The following is an 18825-nucleotide window of genomic DNA, read 5'->3' on the forward strand; positions in this document are numbered from 1 at the left end:
ACCTGAGGTGAAGTAAATAACTGGTCCCCATTCTCATCTCCAGGTTCCTTCTAGATAGTAATTCTGATGTCAGTCATCACAGGGCTTAACTAAATGATAATTCCTGAGAAACCAGAGATGGACCTGGCAGAGAGTCTATCAACCCGGCCAATATCTAATTAAAGCTTGCTTCAAATTTGACTTTAAACTGGGGTAGTAGTCTTATTCTTGACTGGTGGGATGAACGGTACATGTGTGCCTGCACATATTTACACAATAATACATTATTTTCAAAAAGAAAAAAAAAACATTATTGTAACTAAAATGCCAAAGGTCATGTTTCTTGTCACCAAGGATGTTAATGAGCAGAGATGAACTTGAACATTTAAGTTGTCCTTTATTCAGACAGCAATCTGAGAAGGTGAAGGGTTAACACTCTCCCCAAACATTTTATCACATCTCAAAAAAAAAAAAAAAAAGCATTCTATGAAGAATTAAACAAAGACAGTTAATCATTCATTGTCAACCTTGTTCCCACAGTGAGGGGTTGCCACATTGCTGGGACTGGTGATATCGTTATGCCCTCATTTCCAGACCCAGGCACTTCCTGCAATGTCGGGTCTGGGTAATGCCAGAGGTAACAACTCTTTGCACTTTTCTAGGTATCACTTAGACTGGAGAGTTAACTCAGAACAAGCAAACCATTAATAATGAATACGTGTAGACAGACTCCAAACAAACCAACACTTACTAGCATATCCATACAGCTTCATTTCCTAATGTGTTATTCAAAGCACCCTACTACCCTCCTGCTGTGGGATGGTCTGTATGTCAAATTTCTCTGTTTGGTCAATGAATAAAACACTGATTGGCCAGTGGCCAGGCAGGAAGTAGGCGGGACAAGCAGAGAGAATTCTGGGAAGTGGAAGGCTGAGTGAGGGAGACACTGCCAGCCGCCACCATGACAAGCAGCATGTGAAGATGCCGGTAAGCCATGAGCCACATGGCAAGGTATAGATTTATAGAAATGGATTAATTTAAGATGTAAGAACTAGATAGTTAGAAGCCTGAGCCATTAGGCCAAACAGTTTAAATAATATAAGCATCTGTGTGTTTATTTTATAAGTGGGCTGTCAGAGGGCTGGGGTTTGGCAGGACCCGGAGAGAAAAAAAACTCCAGCTACACCCTCCACTGTTAATTCCTTCTCCTTTTTAACTGCTGTCTTTACAGGATCTGTTTTCAGGTGAAAGGTGGCAACCTGCCAGTTGCCAGTAAGTTCTCTTATTCATAAGAGGATTTTCTGACACAGACCTATGCACTCTGTAATGGGCCTTATGCAACAGTGAACAGTTATGCCAAAAAAGACAAAAAGCAGGAAAATCAGAAAGGCTTCCGTGAGGCCTCTAAAACTTGGGAGTGAGACAGTAAGAATCATTCTCCCTTCTTTATATTAGAGATAATTTCATTAATTATATTAGCCTTTTTGTTGATCAGTTGAGCACTGTCCAGCTGATTAAAGTGACAGTTTCCTCTAAACTGTTCACACCCATGGGTTTGCCTCAGTAACAAATAATCTACCACAACCTGCGTTCCTCCAGTGGCTCCCCAGACTTGCCTTAATTCCTGCCTGACAGTCCCAGGAGCGTGGGACGTAGTGTCGAAGGCTCTGGTCGTTGTGCAAGCCAGGTATTCCAATTCTGCAGCCAAGAATCCTACCATCATGGGCGTTACAAAGATGGTTACAGAGGCATACTCGGCGGCTCTCCACAGATGCACTTTGTCCTCACACGTGAGCGGGGAGGAAGTGTCCCTCTTCGTTTTCACGCTGTGCATCAGGGTGGCTTTCTGAGACGTGTGCACGGTAACCCTTCCTATGCTGCAGGGTCCCCCAGTGCTGTTTGCAGGCACAAAAGAATAAGCTGTCTTCCCACACAGCAGGAACCACCCTGTCGGGAGCTTTAGGTGGCCCACACCATATACTACAGGGGAGAACGAGTCACATCTCATAAGGGTACTTTCCGTCAGATCTACACAGTCTCTCCTACACCCCGAGAAAACAACACACCCCTTGGGAGATGAGATACCTGCCAGTTTTAAGGTGAACATCCCCATTTCTCTCTTGGTCACAACAGATCCCCAATTATAGATGTCAGAAAAGGTCATTGGCTTATTTATGTTCTGGAATAAAGTGTAACTTCGTAGATCCTCAAGGTGTGCACCAACTCCCATGAGACATGCTGCAGAAACCTCCTCAACATAGGAGCCTCCTCTAAGGCAGAAGTCAGAGGCATTTAAAATATTTTCTGGTAAGTAAGCCCACACAATCTCATCCTGCTGAGAAGCTGTGATGTCTCCCCGGAGAGTCAAAAGGCCAGTCATTAATAACAGCCCAGCTAGCATTGTCTTCCTACAGTCCATTTCCAGTCCCTTGTTTGTTTGGGTACCCATTGGTCTTCACACCTTTCTATTGTGGTGCAGTGTAGCTAATACTTAAGTTCAGCAGCTTGCCCTGCTGCTAGTGTCTCCAGAAGCAGTTCCCAGGGGCCAATCCACTTCTCAGCGGTCTGATCCTGCTTCCAGGTATTTCAACAGAACATAGTCTCCAGGCTTGACTGAATGCACAGGACCTGTAAGGGAAGGCTCATTAGAACTTGCCTATGTTTGATTCAATCTAAAATTTGCCTTAGATAATGGACACAGCTCTTAATGTTCAGTTCCTAATCTATTATTGTGTTATTCGGTATGTGTTTGGTCTGGAATGGTCACCCATAGACAATTTCATATTGACTCAAACTGAGCTTGCTTCAAGGAGCAACCCTCACCCTGAGCAAGGCAATAGACAAGGCTTGCTCCCAGCAATGTGTTTCTTGGGACAACTTAGTGATCATCCTTTTACAGGGTGATTCATGTTCTCTACCTGAGGATTCCAGGCTGTGTGTAACCTCCTTTTATGTCTAAGTGTTTGTTTATTCTTTAAGCCATCTTGGATTCTGATGAACAGTCTACAAGTTATAAAATTTTTCTCACTAAGGATCTGATAATTTCTCAATTCAAGAGAAGAATTCTCTAATCCATCTTCCCAAAGTGTCATTACAGACCAACATATATTTGAACCCTCTTGATTTTGATTTTACAGTAAAACCAACTTGCCAGTTCTCAAATGGATACTGTCCCCACCATTGTTTGAAGTCCTTTTGGTTTGGGATATGTGTTTTTCTGACAAACTGCACATTGAGTAGTTGTTCTTACTATAGCTTTGGACAGGCTGGGGCTTTTCTTTCCAGATAGAACTGTGAACATGTACAACCACGGAAGTATCCCAGGGTCAGTATAACTATTGGCTGGATTTCCTGCTGACTGTTCAGATGCTCAAGTCAGTGCTATGAGTTGAGCTTTCTAGGCAGACATCCCTGGTGGTAGTACTTAGCCTTGTTGATATCCTCCAGGGTAACCACAACAAACCTAGCCATTCTACCACACTGGTGGATGTAGCTGCTTCTGTCAGCATACAGGGTCCAGGCAGCTTTGCTCAGAACTGATCCTGTAAGTCAAATCTGCCACGGTAGGTTTCATCTACGATCTGGGTGCACACATGTAGTAAAGGCTTCCATCTGGGGCCCAGGAGGAGAGTAGCTATGTTTATCTTCCACATCAGCATGAGGGATACATCGGGATTGTTAGGTAGAACTGCTTGGCATTTTCTCACTGGCCTTCAATGGGTCACATATTTCCTTTTTGTTCTAAAATGATCATCACTTTGTGTAATGCACCTACCACAGTGGCCTGGACACAACTCTTTTGCTTCCTGTAAGAGTTTATATGCAATGGCTATAGTCCCTTCTGCTGTGGGACTCTTTCAAAGCTTGTTGATATTCCTGGATCCATTCCAAACATTTCCACTCAGATCCCTGCAAAGCTTCCTAAAGGGCCTTAGCCCACAAGGTCAAAGGTCGGGGTTCAAGTTCTACAGCAACCTGTCAAGCCTAGGGAACACATGAATTATTATTAGAAGGGGTTTCCACTTATGTAACTGACTATTTCTAGTCCCTGATCAGGAGTATCTCTTTCCTGTTTCAAAGAGGAAACCCAAGAATCTCATGGAAGATTTAGGCTTTTATGCTACATGCTCACAGGCAGTCAGATGATTAAACACTCTCTGGTGTTTGTTAAGTGTTGCTGAAAGGAATTGCTAATTATCAGCCAAGTGCTGATAAGCAACTCACTCCCTTTCGATGCTAAGTCTCTTAGATTTTGACCTCAATATCTCTCCAAAGGTTGTTGAAAAATTCTTAAACTCCTGGCATAGCACTGCCCAATGGAACTGATTTTTTGCTTTTATTTTTATTTTTTCATGTGCATGGGTGTTTTGAATGCAGTGACCACACAGGCCAGATGAGGGCACCAGAACCTCTAGGACTGGAGTTACAGACAGCCATGAGCTGCTATATATGGGTTCTGGAAATTGAACCTGGGTCACATACTGTAATTTTTTAAAGGAAGGCACGTGTGTGACGTCCATCTGTCACATATGATTAGGTAAAAGTTTTCGGGGATTAACTCCCAAATGAGGAACAGGTTAAAAATTTAACACAAATAGGACATGATTTAACTATCTGGATGGCATGTTTTCAGGTTATGTCTGTATGATGACGAAGAGATCCAGCATTAAGATGATAACGTTGATGTAACTGAGTAGCCTTATCAAAGGCAGAACAAACTAATGTGACAGCCATATGAGTAATGGCATCAGCCCTCTGATTACCTTCATTTAGAGGTCCAGGCAATTGAGTATGAGCTCTAATATGGCCCATGTAAAGGTTATGTGAGTGGGATCATATAAGTCCTTGTGCTTGTAATAAATATTTATGAATGGGAGAAATGGGTAGTATATAGGCTGTTGTCTTCAAAGGCATAATGGCATGTGCCACATATTGACTATCAGTATAAATATTTACATTCTCATCAGAAAGCATCTGTAAAGCAAGCAACAGCGTCTGTACCTCTGCCATCTGGGCAGAAGTGTCTTGGACTCTCATTTTTTTTATTATGTTACCAGAAATAAACATGACAGTAAAACCACGTGAAGTGTCATCAGTAAATACCACACCACACGGGCCTGAGGAAGATCAGCCAATGCTCTTAACCATTGAGCTATCTCTTCAGCTCCTAGTACTGGGAGTCTGGGTTCTGTCACTCAAAGGTGAACAAAGGATGTGATTCTGAGTCAACTGGGACATTAGTGATGTGTCCTCCAAGTCCAAACTGAAAAACAAAAACGTCTTCCAGAATGCCATGAATCAGCTGGTATAGACAGGGACAATATCAATGCACAGTATCAGTGATGGCTCACAACTCTTACACAGATGAGTTCTCATTCTTCAACTGGCAACATGGGACTGTTATTAGGGAGGTTGACAAGGTCTAATAAATCCATACACTGGAAAATATTAATTTTCAGATTAATTTCTGATAGGAATTCCCTAGAAGAATTTCATTTTGAATTTAGGGGTGTCTCTTAGACGAATCTTCACTGGGAAAGCTCTTCTAGCTCATACAACCGTACAACTAGATTTACCTTGGTCAGTCCTTCAATTCACATAACAGCCGAGCTTCTTCATATACACCTTCAGAATGAATTGACAGGTGTGTTCTGGAAGAACCTGTAGAGAAGTTGCCAGTCTTCAGGGGTGGAAAAATGTATGCATAATTTGTGCCTCCAGCTTAGGTAACAGATCTCTTCCTAAAAGGGTATTGGACAACTGGGAATGTAGAATTCATGACTTAATTGATGATTCCCTGGCAGGCTCCACAGCAGGCAGGGAAAACCGATCAGGATGAGGTAACAATAAATAGACTAGACTTGGAGCTAGACCAGGACTTTTAGAGTCTGACCCAGATCATTTTACTTTAGCCGTATTTAAGCACAGCACAATTTTGGGGGAAAAAAAGGGTATTCTGATAACAATTAACTCAGTCCTCAGTGAACAACAATTTAAGACATGTTTGCACTGAGATTCTTTACAAAGTACATCCTCTTCTTTCACAAGAATGGGTATTGTTGACTCAGAGATAGTACCCAAGATTTAGGGTCTAGAGAGTTTCACTGAGGTAAACACAATGCCTGTGTGAGTCAGGATTGGCCTGGCCCTAAGAAAACATGGAAGTCATTTAGCTGTTGTAAATCACAAGTGGCATCACTCCTAAGAATGGGGATTATGGCTCAAGAGCTGTGTTCAAGATTTAGGAGGAAAGGGTCAGAGATAAGTAAATTCTGGGAGGTCTGAGCAGAGCCTGTCTCCTCAGACAACAAAGGCTCACCAGGTTGTGAAACTACATCATTCCTGGGATTCCAGGAAGAGCAGCTAAGCACCTCATTCCACTGAAGAAGTCAGCTGTGTGTTTAACTTCCCTGGCATATCCAGAGCTTATCCGTGTGCACAAGACATTTTTGTCCTCTACATCTCCTTATTTCTAAGTTTTTAAAGAAAAAAATCGTGGCTGTAATAGAGGTCATGGTTGAATGCATTGCCTCTATGGCTAGTCTAATTAATATAGGCAAACATAAGAGAAATATAGGAATAGCTAACAGGGGACCAAGGAAAGGGAAAATGATCTTAGCCATGAGGGCCATTCAAAGGTCACTTGAGAGATTCTATCTATATATTTGTACAATTCATTAATTTGACATCAATAGACTGAGAAAAGTCTGACACATTAAAGCAACAAATGCCAGGAAATTGTTGACAACCAAGATTATGCTTGAGCAACAGATAATCTGTAATCACTCTATTTCATAAAACTGTGGTCCTCAGTTCACCCATCTCTTGGTTGATTTCTGCTAATATTTTTTTTTGCTGTAGTACTAACAGGTTTACTAATCATACAGGCCATTTTAGAGACTTCTCTTGGTATTCTTGTACCTCTTCCTGGGACAGGTGTTAAAACCAATAGAAACAATCTTTACCACAGCAAAAGAATAGCACACTGTCTCCTATTACAGATGTGTCTTTTGTCCCCCCTCCAAACAAAAGACATTGGATTCTGCAGTGACAGGCTGAGGGTTAATGTGCAATACAGTCAGTAAATCTAACAGCATCACTTTGGGGGTCAGTCATATAGTGTCTTTGTTTCCCCAAAGTCTCAGCTTGGTGAGTTAGACCTTGATGTTTCCCAAGTCATCAGTCTACTCTTTTTCGTGGGGCATCTCCTTTTGATGGATTTATCACCTGCCTTCAGATATTTCATTTGTCTAGTGGTCTCTGAACGTCCTGGTTGGATGCTTCAGATCAGGAGCCAACTTCATTTAAAGACATAAGCATAGCCTGGCTTCAATGTTAATGGAACATTGCCTTTCTTTCTATTTAGCATTTACTTTAGGTTCTGACTCCTTAGGGCAAACATGCTTTTGGGCAGCAGAAAAAAAGCATTATCCTTTAAAGTGAAAAAGTGAAAGCTAATGTAACTAAATGTAGTATAACATGTGGTAATACAAGTGGGTATAGCTTCTTACCTTCCTCCTTAATTTTTAAAAATTTGCCATTAAGTATTAGATGGTGTTTTATAATAGCTTTACTCTGTGTATAGTAAGGGATTTTAGTAACATGATTGATATTAAAATTCCTTAAATTATTTGCTAGTTTAAGCAGAACCATTATTAGCACTCAGTTGTAATGAGAGCCCTAGGAAGGACATGTACAGAGTTATTTGACAAAGTCAAGTTCCAGGTAAGATATAATGCTATTTCCTGGAGCTCCCAGAGCCTCATGCCATGCATGGGGTTGAGTTCGTAGCTGACTAGTTGGGGAGAGGCATTGTGCATACCCACAGTGAATTTTAGCACAGATCTCTACATAACTGATAGCAGAGAATGTCCAAGGACACAGACAGCCATAGTTTCCAGTATTAAACTGATGCCCATTCATTACTAATTATGCACTAGAAGCTTGGAATAAAAGAATGTCTTTATACTGTATGAAAATGCCTTTAATAGAGAATAGGCTTTTGTGAGCATTCCTTAATTACCTCCTTGCCAGTGTCTGATCATATATCAGATCAAGGGCAAGTATAAAATTGAAAAAACAAACAGAATCTATTTAAATAACAATGGTTATTAATTTTTTAAAAAGATTTAAACTTAAGGCTATAAGATTTGAAGTCTTTAAAATTCAGAGCAGTTTTAATTTTGAGATTAAGACTCTCTTATTAGGCAACAGGATATTTAGAAGTACCTGAGAAACAATCACAGAAAGTCCTGAAGGAGAAAACAATTTAGTTGTTTTCATGTAAGCATGAAAGTTTAAATCCAGCTGATTCTGTAAATGCAAACAAAAAATGTGAATATCAAAGCAGAGCAGGTTCATGGAGGAAGAACTTGTTAGAAGGCTCTAGTTTTTACTGAATTTTGTAGGCAATGTGATGTAACAGAGTCTCAAGATGTACCAAAGTAATTTTAGTTAAGAAAAACTTTAAAATAATCTAATTCTTACTGACTGTATTTTTGGTATCACTCCCTTTGGCCTCCAAGGGAATTTGAGAAACATGTAATTTATATTTGTATTCTTTGGCCATTATACTATCCAGAGAAATATTTTTAAAACTTTCTTGACTTCAATTTACTCCTAGTTTTATTTTGAATTCATCCCAAGCCTGTTTACACTGTTGTTTTTAATTTTTTGTTATATTGTACATAAATATAAATTTTAAAATGGAGTTTTAGTAATAAAAGACAAAATAAAATTTCTTATTTTGCTAATGTTGCTAGCATGTTAGTGGATGGATGGATGCATAATTTGACCAGGTAATCATCTATTAAGTATACCTGATTTCAAACAAACTTTGTTTTTACTTACTTGCTTTAAGCTTAATCTTGAAAATAAATAGAGAGGACCAAAGCTTGTCTTTTTAAATGAATCATATTTGCATTTAGTATGACTATAAACTTAGTTTTGAGCACATTCAAGAATCTGATCATTTATAAGGTGACTGAACATTAATTTGCATGTTATAATTATCTTTAACAGTTTACAACAAGTTAGTAGCTTTTATAAGATTAGGATATTACAGTTTTAGACACACATCTCTAAGTTAATTTTTGTTAACCTGAGTATACCTTTATAACCTTAGGAATTTGTCATCATACAAAATCCATTATAATCCAAAATATCTTGGAGACTTGCCATTGTCTCCCCAGTCTAAGCATAAGACACGAACAGAAGGCTTAGTAAGACTAAGTTTCATGAGTGGTGCCTTAGTTGGTTTTTACCACATGGTCATCTTAAGATGGTGATGAAATTACACTGCACGTATTCTTTAATCGTAGTAAAGATAGCTGCCGGGCACATGGTCTTTTTATCTTGATGAGGCATCAGCCAAGATGAGGACAAGCAGTGTGGTTGTTTCAAAAATAATATCTAGGTTATATGCTATGATATACCAGACCTAATTCTTAAAATAAGAGCTGAATCACACATACATATATAATATGCTATGGCAAATTAAAATTACCTATGTGTAGATTTAACTATCAGCCTTTTGTTGAGATTTTTAAGTTAAATTTCTGCTACAGATTTTACAGATTTTTTTAACCTTATCCAATGGACTTATAAATCCTGAGATAAATAGTTTATATAAAACAGAGAGATACCTCTAGCCTCTATGTGCTGATTTATACATGAGGGCAGTTAATACTGAGCCTTAATCTTCCTTAGGATACCCATTTTGGGTGAAGATGTGCAAACTGTGAATTCAAAGCTATCCATTATGACTATATGATTCTGAATCTTCTTAGTCCATGTCATCCAAATAAATAAATAGCAGAGTCAGTTAAAATATTCAATGGCTGAGAAACATCTAAAAAGAGCTGATTGATTATAGCAAGCTTAGACGTTTGAGCTATACCACCTGGGATGGGTACAATCTTTGAGGAACTTGTGGAGTTTGTATATAAAATATATGCCCCTTGTCCTTTTAAAGTCATCTATAAAAGCACTAAAAGCAATCTCTACTAGACTTCAAAATCCTAAGTCTATAGGATTTTTAGATGTAATTTTAGACACTACTTATGGGATACTTTAAAAATATTAAGAGGGTTGCCGGGCGGTGGTGGCGCACGCCTTTAATCCCAGCACTCGGGAGGCAGAGCCAGGTGGATCTCTGTGAGTTCGAGGCCAGCCTGGGCTACCAAGTGAGTTCCAGGAGAGGCACAAAGCTACACAGAGAAACCCTGTCTCGAAAAACCAAAAAAAAAAAAAAAAAAAAAAAAAAAAATATTAAGAGGGAAAAATTTGGATAATTATTTGTAGATCTCGAGTAACATGCTAATGCAACCTGCCAATTATTATCAATGTGAAAAAATAATCAACCTGCATTTTATCTAGTGACACAATGATTTCTATAGGCTCTTTGTCAATAAGGGATTATTTCTGAGTTACCATTTTAGCAACTGCATTATTTAATAAATTAATAACTCACTCTGCTTTAGATGTTACATTTGTTGTAGAATTTAACCAAGAGTTTCCAGAAAGCAACTTAAAGAGCAGAGTCGAATCCCTAGTAGTAATAAACAGATGAGAGTATCCCATGATATGACCCAAAATTTTAAATTTTGCTCTTATCATGAAAGTTAAGCACTTATTTAACATTAATTAGATGATCAGGAAAAGAGAACATCCTCCATAAAATGAATGATGAATACTTCTGGAAATTTAAACAGCATTGCCTTAGTGCTTTATGCCCTAATTGCAATTGTTTCTGTACTAGAAGTTGGGCTTGCTTTAATTTTTCCTCCCATGAAGGGACCATTGATCTTGAGTTATTTCTGCTAGGAAGGAAAAACAAAAACATTTAAACAAATACCAAGCAAACAAATAAAAAACTCTAAACTCAGAGGCAGCCAAGCTAGCTCATGCTGTGGTTGAGGAGCTCCACGGGTCATTCCTGGAGCTCACTCTGCTTCATCAGACCATGGTGGCAAAAAGGCTGCAGGCTGGAGGCCTTTGAGTTCCAGCCAGATCGCTCGTGATAGTGAGAGCTCCACTATTGGCTCTGTGACCACTGGGAAGCCTGGGCTGCTGGAGATGATTTGGCCCTCGTTGCCAAGACCTGCCAAGATGTGTGGCAGAAAAATTCTCTGGGTCTCTGTCTCTCTGCCCCCCTCTCTCTGCCTCATCTCTCCATCTCTGTCTCTCTCTCTCTCTTCCAAGCAATACATTGCTTTATTCCAGCTTGTAAAATAGTTAACAAGGATTTTATCTTCCTTTTCAAGGGCTATGCTTATAAACCTGCAGAGCTGTTGCTCTGAACCTTTTGCTCCTTTAGATCTTAACAAATATCTCAATCATTGTACAAAATTCTTTGTCTCAGAGGACTGAGAAGAACCCATGTTAATTTCCACTCTTTCACTTATGGTTATGACCCCTTGGGTGAGAGGACCAGGTTTCCTAAACTCCTAATTTCTATTTAAAGAAAACTTGTCGCCGGGCGGTGGTGGCGCACGCCTTTAATCCCAGCACTCGGGAGGCAGAGCCAGGCGGATCTCTGTGAGTTCGAGGCCAGCCTGGGCTACCAAGTGAGTCCCAGGAAAGGCGCAAAGCTACACAGAGAAACCCTGTCTCGAAAAACCAAAAAACAAAACAAAAAAAAAAAAAAAAGAAAACTTGTCTTACCTTTTTCTAGGGTCGTGTATTGCACGTTGTAACACCAGCTGTGGTGATTCCCCGGCAGGATTCACAGTAGGCAGGGAAAACCGATCAGGATGAATGAAACCCAATTTCCCTGTCACTGGCCCTTGACCAAGACTTCGAGGCTGGCTCAGATCGTTTTACTTTAGCCGTATTTAAGCACAGCACAATTTTGGGAAAAAGGGTATTCAGATGACAATTAACTCAGTCCTCAGTGAACAATTTAAGACATGTTTGCACTGAGATTCCTTACAAAGTACATCCTCTTCTTTCACAAGAATGGGTATTGTTGACTCAGAGATAGTACCCAAGATTTAGGGTCTAGAGAGCTTGAATGAGGTAAACACAATGCCTGTGTGAGTCAGGATTGGCCTGGCCCTAAGAAAACATGGAAGTCATTTAGGCTGTTGTAATCACAAGTGACATCACTCCTAAGAATAGGTTTATGGCTCAAGAGCTGTGTTCAAGATTTAGGAGGAAAGGGTCTGAGATAAGTAAATTCTGGGAGGTCTGAGCAGAGCCTGTCTCCTCAAACAGCAAAGGCTCACCAGGTTGTGAAACTACATTATTCCTGGGATTCCAGGAAGAGCAGCTAATTAGGCACCTCATTCCATTGAAGAAGTCAGCTGTGTGTTTAACTTTCCTGGCGTCTCCAGAGCTTATCCGTGTGCACAGGGCCTTTTTGTCCTCTACAACTTAAAACTGTGTCTCTCCCATGATGCATTCCAGGAGGTTGAGAAAATATGGATTCTCCAGGTTTTGGAAATGCCAATCACTGTCATCATTACTCCAGAGAATTTTGTCGGAGGCGGGTTCACTGAACCTGCATCCTCCATGAGGATGTGACCGTTCAAAGTCTGCCTATCCTGCTTAACTGTCAGTTGGTTGTCTGAGCTGGAGCGGCCCCTGCGTGTCTTTAAAAGACTTGCTCTGTTGTCCCTGTCTTCAGCCTCCCAAGTCCCTAATGAAGATGGAATGGCGCATCTAGAGAGATACAGAGACATATCCTGGGAGATTAAGGAACGGGGTACCATGGCGTTAGTGGCTACTATGCCTTACGGTGTTTGTTACACACCTTGAAGGCAGGGTCCACAGGTTGAGAAAAGTTTCTGCCCATGCTTCCTTCTACATTTTATAAATTGTCTCTTTAGACAGGACTCATTCTTTAGCTGTGGCTGCCCTGGAATTTGCTGTATGCCAGCCTGGCCTTAAACTCAGAGATCTGCCTGCCTCTGCCTCTCCCGTGCTGAGATTAACTTTTTAAAAATTTCTTTTGAATGTCAAGACAGTTTTGTAAAATACAGGTTGTATTTACCATCCTTGACCGTGCCTGGGCTGGAAGATCAATACTGACATATTTCAAGATATGCTTAATGTATTCATTCCAAGAATTCAGATGGAAGTCCACTGGCTTTTTGTTATACATTTTTACCCATAAGTAAACTCTTGACTTGGTACCCCTCTCCTTAGATCTCCCAGGATATGTCTCTGTATCTCTCTAGATGTGCCATTCCATCTTCATTAGACTCTGATTAGGATCTCCATAGTCTCATAAGGAAGGTGGGTCCAAGTCAGATGGTCCTGATGCAAGCTTCTTTGCTAGCTTGATTCAGTACTAACATCACTCCATTGCCCACCAAGTGAATAATGAACAAAGCCCTGAAACAGACCAGATCTATTAGGATCCTCCCTTTACAAGTCTATCAAAGCTACAGGGACTGCTGAGAAACACTTGGAGATAGTCTGAGATGCCCAGCCAAGGTGTCTGAAAGAAACAGATCAGTCGAGCAACCTGGAAGAAGCAGAGACCAACTGACTGCCTTGAAGAAGCTCAGACCAAATGAGCTACTGTTGGGAGCCAGTCCAGTCCAAAACTTTCTCAGGGGCCCTGGTGGAAGGACAAAGAGAACACTAGTTCTGTGCCTTTGCCCAGGGGTAGACTTGGGTATGTCCAGGGCTTGGGTCAGAGCTGCAAAAACGTTAATGTTTCAGTTCATAGGAGCCTGACTTTTCCCACCTGAAGAGACTGGAGTCACCAGTCCCAAGGCTGCTGTGTGCTTGGCCTGTGCTATAGTTAAGACATTCTGTATTCCCTTTGTAAAATGCTGCTTGATTAGCTTCCTGTTCACTTTGCCCTATTGCAGATGTGTGTTTCAGACTGTCCCATTTCCTTCCTACAAACTGTATAGAAGATGTTGTACTTCTTGGTTTGAAATAAGGCATAGCTTGTAGAAGATCTTCCAATCCCAGCGTTCCTGTATTTATTTTCTCATCCCCTAGTTTTCTCCCTTAAAACCTGCTATTCCAGGTCAAACTAACTGCAAGGGATACTCTCTAACATGTTGAGCTGCCTGTGTGCTGTCCAGTATGCCCCAGGTTTCCAGATTTTGTAAGCTGTTACCCTTGCAAGGTTGGGCTTTTGTGATGAAGTTGTCTTTGAGTCGCTTCTGCTCCCATAAGTAGCCTTTCATTCACATTACCATAAGTAACTTCAATAAAACTCATTGGTTCACCAAGTTGGACTTGAATGGTATCTGTATGTTGGTCAGTTTTTGACTCCCTATCTGGGTGGACTAGATGTTTGTTTGAGTCTCCTCAGAAATAATGTTGCACAACAGAAAGTGACTAGATCAGGTACTCAGAATCATCCTGGTAGGGTATCCTTGAGTATTCCCAATTCAAGCAGTCTAGTGTGGAAAAGAAGAACATGGTCCCTATATTACCCCAGTGCCTGCCCATTTCTCTGCCGAGAAGGAGTGTTCTTAATGGTTATTGCCCTGACAGAGACTGAGTACCATCCCTATCAAAAAGGTACCCTGTAAGCTTCAAGAGTGCTGTGGCCCGCACAGCTGGAGCATGAAATCTGGCAAGGGACGCCGAGGTTAAACAGCACTCTAGACACCCAGTTTTAGTTAGTTAGGGAAGCAGCTCTCTTTATTCAGACCAACATGGGTTTATATACCCCTCTAGCAGCAGGAGTCAAGGAATGGCTACTCTGTATCCATAGGCAAGCCAGACACTGTTTTCCAAACAGGAAAAACCACAGGGGAACTGATCCCCAGCACCCTCCGGAACCCAACTGCACATTTTTCACACAAACAACTTAACTGGGACAGGACAAAAAAGGGCATTTAAAATTAAGGCAGCAAACTTACTGCTGCTGACACAAGAGGATGGCATCATTTCAGATTCCTCATCCTCTTCCTCATCCACTCTAGCCAGTCCCAGGTATTGGAGACCTGGTGCTGAGGGTTGATGGTATCTGATTCTTCCTGTATCTTTCCCCCAGGTACAGATTTTTCTGGAGCAAAATTTAGTATAATATTTGTACCACTAATTTATCTCCACTTAAAGCCAAATCTTGATTGAGTAGTGCTATAAAATCCAGGGTATGAGGCACCTTTTCTTGATCTGTTGCAAAATAGCTGTAGTTGCAAAATAGAATATATTTCACCTTAGAACTCAATACATAGAGTGGTCAAGCTGTATTACCATAATACACTATTTCATCACTCAGAGGCTATGATACCCTTTCTAACAGACAGAGAGCTATGAAGAAGACCAACAAAATGGCACAGAAAGGCACCTTCAATGCAGAAACTACAGAGGCTTTAACTTGATGAAGACGGAATGGAAAGATTGCCAGCAAGTCCTTGTAGGTTGTTATAGAAAGGGGAAACAGAACAGAAAGTACTGTGATTCAATTTGTTAAGTGAAAGTGTCCAAGAAGCCAACTGCTGGGAGATGGGAAAAGGTAAGTCACCAAGTTAATTCACTTGGTGGACTACAGGGAGTTTTCCAAGTTCAGAAACTGGAAACCCCTAGCCCAGGCAGCCAGTCACTTACCACAGTGCCAAAATAGTCCCGGGGGGTCGCCAACATCTGCAAGTGGAATACTGGTGTTCACTCTGCCTGACACAAAGTCAGCAAGCAGAGGCAGAAGTTGAGCCTTTAAGTAGTGCTTTGTTCGGAGGGCTGACAACTGAGGAGGGAGTGTGCTACCCTTTGAAAATGTACACACTTCAACACCTCACCCAAAACTGCTGTTTTATAGACCACAAACAAGGCCAGTTAGTCATTAGTGCTCCAGCTCGTCTCCCTCCCTATGGGGTGGTTACTATATTGGACCTGTTACTTTCCTTCCAGACATCTGTATCCCTGTACTGTGGTATCTGGTTAATATCAGAGGTATCAACTTTGCACTCCTCCAGGCTCCACTTGGACTAGGGAGTTAACACAGAAAAAATAAAAACAAATAAGCATTAAAAATGTACATAAAAATGTTACTAGAGGCTATGTGCAGATTTCATTCTGCAATGTGTTGTGCAAATGCCCTGCCAAACTCCTCCCCTGTACAATTTCTTTAGATGGTCCTCCCTGATCTTGTCAGCTCTTCTTGACTCATCTAGTGAGAAAAACAACAACAGAAAACAAAAAAACCCCAGGTGCTGGGGTAAGTGACTTTTCTTCCCAGTGTCTCCTTTTCTCTGCCTTTATATTCTTCCTCAATCAGACTGGGGTGTGTGTGTGATTAAATTGGAGTAGATATAAATAGAGAAACTGAGGCAAGAAGCCATGCATGAAAAATAACTCTCACCTCAAAGAGCTATTTTATTCTTGAGGCAAATGTGAGTGACCACGGCTTGGGAACACGGATTCCAATGATCTCAAATAACACATTCTAGGGGTGGAGAGATGGCTCAGCCATTAAAGGCTACGCTTACAACCAAAATGTCAAATAACATGTTCTAATGTAAAAATTATTTTATGAAGTTTTTATAGTTATACAACAAAAGAAAGCTACAAATTAAGGATTTTTTTTCTCAAATACATTAGTGGAAATACGGAGAAAGTGGATTATACCAAATCAAGGAAATCTATATTTTAGATTTTAAATGCCATCTTGTAGATGAATTGCTAAACAGTCCTATTAAATAAAAAACCTGGAGCCCGATATAGGGGTGAAAATCTGAGAGATCAGAGAAATAAGAATAGGAAAAGCCACAAGCTAACCTTACCTCACTGACACCCCAGTCTCCAAACACAGATCTCCTTCCTGTATACCCATGCCTATATGCCTTTCTGTTCTGTTCTCTCATTTGCTCTGTCCAGATACATCACTCCCTCTTCATGCCCAGCTCTGTCACTTCCTGTCTGTCTGTATAGACCTCCAGACCTCTATGGTTAGTGCTGGGATTAAAGGTGTGTGTCACCATGCTTGGCTCTGTTTCCAGTGTGGTTTGAACTCACAGAGATCTAGACAGATCCCTGCCTCCCCAGTGATAGGATTAGATGCATGTACTACCATTACCTGGCTTCTATGTTTATTATAGTGGCTGGCTTTTTCCTCTGATCCTCAGATAAATTTTATTGGGTTGCACAAATAAAATATCACCACATTTCCCCCTTTTTTGTATAAAAAAATAAAAAATATAACTAATATAAGAAAAACTATATACAGTAAGTACAATAACTATATACAATATATACAAGCAATAAATACACCAACAATGTCTAGTCCATTTGCATTTGATAAATTCAGCAAAAAATTCTTATTTTGGTGGGTCTAAAATGTACCCAATTTACTTTCTATCCTATCTTGTATTACCAACAGGAAACTATCTTATGATCTTTCAAATTTATACACTTTACACTTCTTAGTGAGTTTCTTTCCTGAATTTCTTACAAGGAAAACTGTAACTACAACTATCTAATCTTCAACTCCCTCAGAGACCTGAGAAGGAAATGATATTACCTAGTAAAACAGTAAATACAAACAAGCAACTCCCAAAAACTGTGAGTTATGACAGAAGCAGCCAGCTGCCTGGACAGTCACCCAAGGTTTCTCTGTAACATTGGGGCATCCATCTTCAGCCTACAGACTTAGCATATCTGACAGACTCATTTGTGAAGCAGGATGTACGCAAGGCCTATAGCTCAACCCCACATTTGGTGCAAGTACTCCATGCACCAGATAAACTTGAATTCCATCAGTGTCATGTCATGATTCAGGATTTTAAATTCTGGAAATTGCTGTTGTTTTTGGAATTTGGCTTCCTATTCTCCTCAGCTTGTGGGTGGCTTCATCTCCTTTATTAGATGCCAGTCTACCATTGAGAGGCCAGACTCCATCAGCCTAGTCACTCCTCCAAGAACAACTGCTCCAGCTGCTGTTCCACTGTACAGCAGGAGCCATCGGCCCACTGCCTGCTCAGCTGCCTTCGAAGGAAGGGGCACTGTACCTTTTCCAGATTGCAAAGCCACTTCAGCAATGGTACCATATTGTCCTGGCCTCAAAGCACACCTATTGCCAAAGCTGCAACCACAGTCATCTTGGCAAGGACCAGTAGTCCTTTGTTTTGTGTCCTGCTTGTCCATTTTGGATAGCATACTGTCAGCAGTAAATTCGAGGGCACTTTGTTGCCCAGTGGTTAACTTTTGCCACAAGGAAAGTTAACTCCAGGTGGAGGTTCTTCAATGCCCATATCTTCTCTGAAGAAGATTGGTGCTGCCAGGAGCAGACATGTCTCATAGTCATAAAAAAAGAAAAAAAATCTATATTATTAAAACATCATACATGCCATATTCTGCAGATCTCTGAAGGATTTGAAGATGACCTATCTATCTGAAATATATCTCCACTTGACCTTAAAAACATACCTAATATGACTACAAGTTCAATTGTAATGTCTAACTACTAACTTTGATTTCTTTATATCCTAATAGTTGGTAATAATAACATTCAAGGATTAGCAAATTGCATTACATTTTTAAATGAACTATATAGGTACAATATCTTGCACAAGATTAGAAATAAATGTACAATATATCAATCTCAAATTGGTAACAATATACATAATTTTATATGATATACAAAAATCCAATCCAATATAAAATATCTAAAACTAGTAGTTGTTTTTTAAAAGTATATTCAATAATATACCTTTTTTATCTTATCATATCTATATAAATTAATCTCAAATTTGTAGCAATATACATAATTTATATACAATATAAAAAATCCAATCCAATGTAAAATTTAAAACTAGTAGTTATCTTTTAAAAGTAGATTCATTAATCTACTTTTTAATCTATATCATATCTATATCCTCTTATTTTCAGAATAGATTCAATAATCTACCTTTTATTCTATTATTTCTGTATCTC

The 18825-nt window shown here is 40.1% G+C and overlaps 1 protein-coding gene across 3 annotated transcripts; it reads right to left on the reverse strand.

Moving 5' to 3' along the window:
• Positions 1 to 356: 356 nt before the first annotated feature.
• Positions 357 to 15677, reverse strand: LOC143272499 (uncharacterized). Of its 3 annotated transcripts, XM_076567872.1 has the most exons (3): positions 11644 to 11801; positions 5556 to 5640; positions 357 to 2607 (listed from the first exon to the last, which is right to left on the reverse strand). In XM_076567872.1, the coding sequence occupies exon 3, from the start codon at positions 2426 to 2428 to the stop codon at positions 1412 to 1414; it is 1017 nt and encodes a 338-aa protein (XP_076423987.1). In that variant the 5' UTR covers positions 2429 to 2607; positions 5556 to 5640; positions 11644 to 11801; the 3' UTR covers positions 357 to 1411. The 3 variants fall into 3 exon arrangements, with proteins under 3 accessions (XP_076423987.1, XP_076423988.1, XP_076423989.1); XM_076567873.1 differs by lacking the exons at positions 5556 to 5640; positions 11644 to 11801 and adding an exon at positions 15505 to 15677; XM_076567874.1 differs by lacking the exon at positions 5556 to 5640.
• Positions 15678 to 18825: the final 3148 nt, after the last annotated feature.

This window comes from Peromyscus maniculatus, chromosome 3 (assembly GCF_049852395.1).
Source record: "Peromyscus maniculatus bairdii isolate BWxNUB_F1_BW_parent chromosome 3, HU_Pman_BW_mat_3.1, whole genome shotgun sequence".
In the NCBI taxonomy this organism is placed as follows: domain Eukaryota; kingdom Metazoa; phylum Chordata; class Mammalia; order Rodentia; family Cricetidae; genus Peromyscus; species Peromyscus maniculatus.

What these genes read in the sequence shown, in the direction of transcription:
- LOC143272499 (XM_076567873.1), bottom strand. Translation starts at nt 2,428, where the DNA reads ATGGGTACCCAAACAAACAAGGGACTGGAAATGGACTGTAGGAAGACA.